At 40.0% G+C, this 3,542-nt stretch overlaps 1 protein-coding gene across 1 annotated transcript in view; it reads left to right on the top strand.

Annotated features, from left to right (window-relative positions):
* LOC121380689 (mitochondrial inner membrane protease subunit 1-like) overlaps positions 1 to 1,986 on the top strand; it is a 9,164-nt gene extending 7,178 nt beyond the window's left edge. The window contains exons 4-6 of the mRNA XM_041509635.1: positions 255 to 270; positions 523 to 633; positions 1,930 to 1,986. Coding sequence (XP_041365569.1) covers positions 255 to 270; positions 523 to 633; positions 1,930 to 1,986 — 184 coding nt within the window. The remainder of the gene's footprint in view (positions 1 to 254; positions 271 to 522; positions 634 to 1,929) is intronic.
* The last annotated feature ends 1,556 nt before the right edge of the window (positions 1,987 to 3,542 follow it).

Here is a 3,542-nt window from a genome sequence, read left to right as displayed (position 1 = left end):
CTGGATAAAAATCCCAAGCCTCGACTGGGATCCGAACGCAGTACCTACCAGCCTGTAGACCGATGGCCTACCACGACACCACCGAGGCCGGTTTCTAGTTAATTAAGTCATGACTGCATGGAGGATGTTAACATATGGCTGAAGGTGAGGAGTTATGTACTCCACTACAGGGAGACAGTCATGTGTCTTTGTCTACATACTTTGTGTATAATACCTTATTTATATTTTGTAAACATGTCTTGTGTGTTGGTCAGAAATTTGAGACCAGTGGTTAGGGTGGGGGAGAATTCATTGGAATGTGACTGGCGGAATAAAGTCTAGTCCTGGAATACATTTGACAAATTATGTATTTAACTATAAAAAATTGCAGGACACCCAAGTTGCATATATGAATAATGACATGAATTTATTTCACAAAATTAAACTAAAATTGACCAGTTGATTTTAAAACTGACAGTTGGCTAATTTGGTTAGCTCTGAATTATTCCACTGGACGACCCACTAAAGATTTAACCCTTTCAGGTTCCTCGTGGTCACGTCTGGCTGGAAGGCGACAATAAAGACAACTCAACGGACTCACGGACTTACGGACCAGTTCCCTATGCTTTGTTACGCAGCAGAGTTTTCTTCAAGGTTGGTATAATGTCTGGGTCGTGATCTGAAGTGAAGGTGTTAAAAAAAGATATATTTGGTTAAAGTATGTTTTGTTTAATAACATCATTAGAACACATTGAATAATGACTGGGGCGGGATGGAGCCCAGTGGTAAAGTGCTAACCTGATGTGCAGTCGGCCTGGGATTGATCCCCGTCGCTGGGCCCATTGTAGTGGTCTCGAGCGAGGCCGGTTACAAAATTTGGTTTGTTTAATAACACCACTAGAGCACATACCCAATAGCTCATGATCAGTACATCAGAGAATGTGCTCTAGTGGTGGTGTTAAGCAAATCAAACTTTAATCATTTCCCCAAAGGCTGTGGTATGTGCTGTCCAATCTGTGGGAAAGTGGATGTTCATGATCCCTTGCTGCTAATGCAAACATAAGCATACAAGACAGGGCACAAGGGGGTACTTGAGCAAAACCTCAAATTCGGGCAAAACGTATACAGATATTCTAGAAAAATGTGCTAACCTGAGACCTTTTTACCATGTATTTCCATCATTCTACCCTCAAAAGTAGTTGTAATCCATGTAAAAATGCATAGTGATTCCTTTGCAACCCTATGCTAGTAATGCTAATATGAATAAATGAAGATTCGGGCATTTTCGTTTAATTCGGGCAAAAGCCAGTCTGCCCCATACAAAAATGTGCACCTGTATACCAATGAAAGTAAAGTTTGTTTTATTTAACGACGCCTCTAGAACATATTGATTTTTATCTTATCATCGGCTATTAGACGTCAAACATATGGTCTTTAAGACGAAACCCGCTATCACCACATATGCTACTCTTTTATGACAGGCAGCAAGGGATCTTTTATTTGCATTTCCCACAGGCAGGATAGCACAAACCATGGCCTTTGTTGAACCAGTTATGGATCACTGATCGGTGCAAGTGGTTTACACCTACCCATTGAGCCTTGCGGAGCACTCACTCAGGCTTTGGAGTTGGTATCTGGATTAAAAATCCCATGCCTCGACTGGGATCTGAACCCATGACCTACCAGCCTGTAGATCGATGGCCTAACCACGATGCCACAGAGGCCGGTCCTTTAACCAAGGATTACTAATAAACAAAATTGCATTAGTGGTGTCGTTAAACAAAACAAACTTAACTTTAACAGTTTTAACTTGTGTGTATTCTTCTTACACAACAAAATCTTATTTTTGAAAACAGCACATTTCATCATTTAAAATGTTTATTACCGTATGTCTGTAAAGAGTGTTTTTTTAACTGTAAGTACTACTGTTTATTTAAATGTTTGTTTCAGATCTGGCCACCTAAGGACATTGGTACTGTGAAGTTCTGTCCAGATGAAATGAACTAACAGTGGTGTGTTACCATGAAACACGTATTACTGTACCATATATACACAAACTATATAAACACCTGGGATGTATGGCCACTGTGACACTATTGTGCACCATGGTGGTACTTGGTGGAGATATCATTGGGTTACAGTCCCCCACCCCACCCCACCCCACCCTCGGATATGAAAAAGTGCTTGTAGTTTAAAAGTGCTGTTTTGTCTACATGGAGTTAGCCCTATATTAGTGCTGTTTTGTCTACATGGAGAAGGCCCTATATTAGTGCTGTTTTGTCTACATGGAGTTAGCCCTATATTAGTGCTGTTTTGTCTACATGGAGTTAGCCCTATATTAGTGCTGTTTTGTCTACATGGAGTTAACCCTATATTAGTGCTGTTTTGTCTACATGGAGTAAACCCTATATTAGTGCTGTTTTGTCTACATGGAGTTAGCCCTATATTAGTGCTGTTTTGTCTACATGAGAAGGCCCTATATTAGTGCTGTTTTGTCTACATGGAGTTAGCCCTATATTAGTGCTGTTTTGTCTACATGGAGTTAGCCCTATATTAGTGCTGTTTTGTCTACATGGAGTTAGCCCTATATTACTGCTGTTTTGTCTACATGGAGTTAGGCCTATATTACTGCTGTTTTGTCTACATGGAGTTAGCCCTATATTAGTGCTGTTTTGTCTACATGGAGTTAGCCCTATATTACTGCTGTTTTGTCTACATGGAGTTAGCCCTATATTACTGCTGTTTTGTCTACATGGAGTTAGCCCTATATTAGTGCTGTTTTGTCTACATGGAGTTAGCCCTATATTAGTGCTGTTTTGTCTACATGGAGTTAGCCCTATATTAGTGCTGTTTTGTCTACATGGAGTTAGCCCTATATTAGTGCTGTTTTGTCTACATGGAGTTAGCCCTATATTACTGCTGTTTTGTCTACATGGAGTTAGCCCTATATTACTGCTGTTTTGTCTACATGGAGTTAGCCCTATATTACTGCTGTTTTGTCTACATGGAGTTAGCCCTATATTAGTGCTGTTTTGTCTACATGGAGTTAGCCCTATATTACTGCTGTTTTGTCTACATGGAGTTAGCCCTATATTACTGCTGTTTTGTCTACATGGAGTTAGCCCTATATTAGTGCTGTTTTGTCTACATGGAGTTAGCCCTATATTAGTGCTGTTTTGTCTACATGGAGTTAACCCTATATTAGTGCTGTTTTGTCTACATGGAGAAGGCCCTATATTAGTGCTGTTTTGTCTACATGAGAAGGCCCTATATTAGTCCTGTTTTGTCTACATGGAGTTAGCCCTATATTAGTGCTGTTTTGTCTACATGGAGTTAACCCTATATTAGTGCTGTTTTGTCTACATGGAGTTAACCCTATATTAGTGCTGTTTTGTCTACATGGAGTTAACCCTATATTAGTGCTGTTTTGTCTACATGAGAAGGCCCTATATTAGTGTTTTCCGATGAATATTTCTCCCCATTTCACAATTCCCTGAGTTATTTTAGTCTTACAGATTCTACCCGGCATCGAAACAAGCACACTGCGGGATTTAGCTAGACAC

The sequence above is a fragment of the Gigantopelta aegis genome, chromosome 9, assembly GCF_016097555.1.
Source record: "Gigantopelta aegis isolate Gae_Host chromosome 9, Gae_host_genome, whole genome shotgun sequence".
Classification (NCBI taxonomy): Eukaryota; Metazoa; Mollusca; class Gastropoda; order Neomphalida; family Peltospiridae; genus Gigantopelta; species Gigantopelta aegis.
Note: the sequence above shows the minus strand (reverse complement) of the source record. Positions and strands in the feature narration are given on the sequence as shown.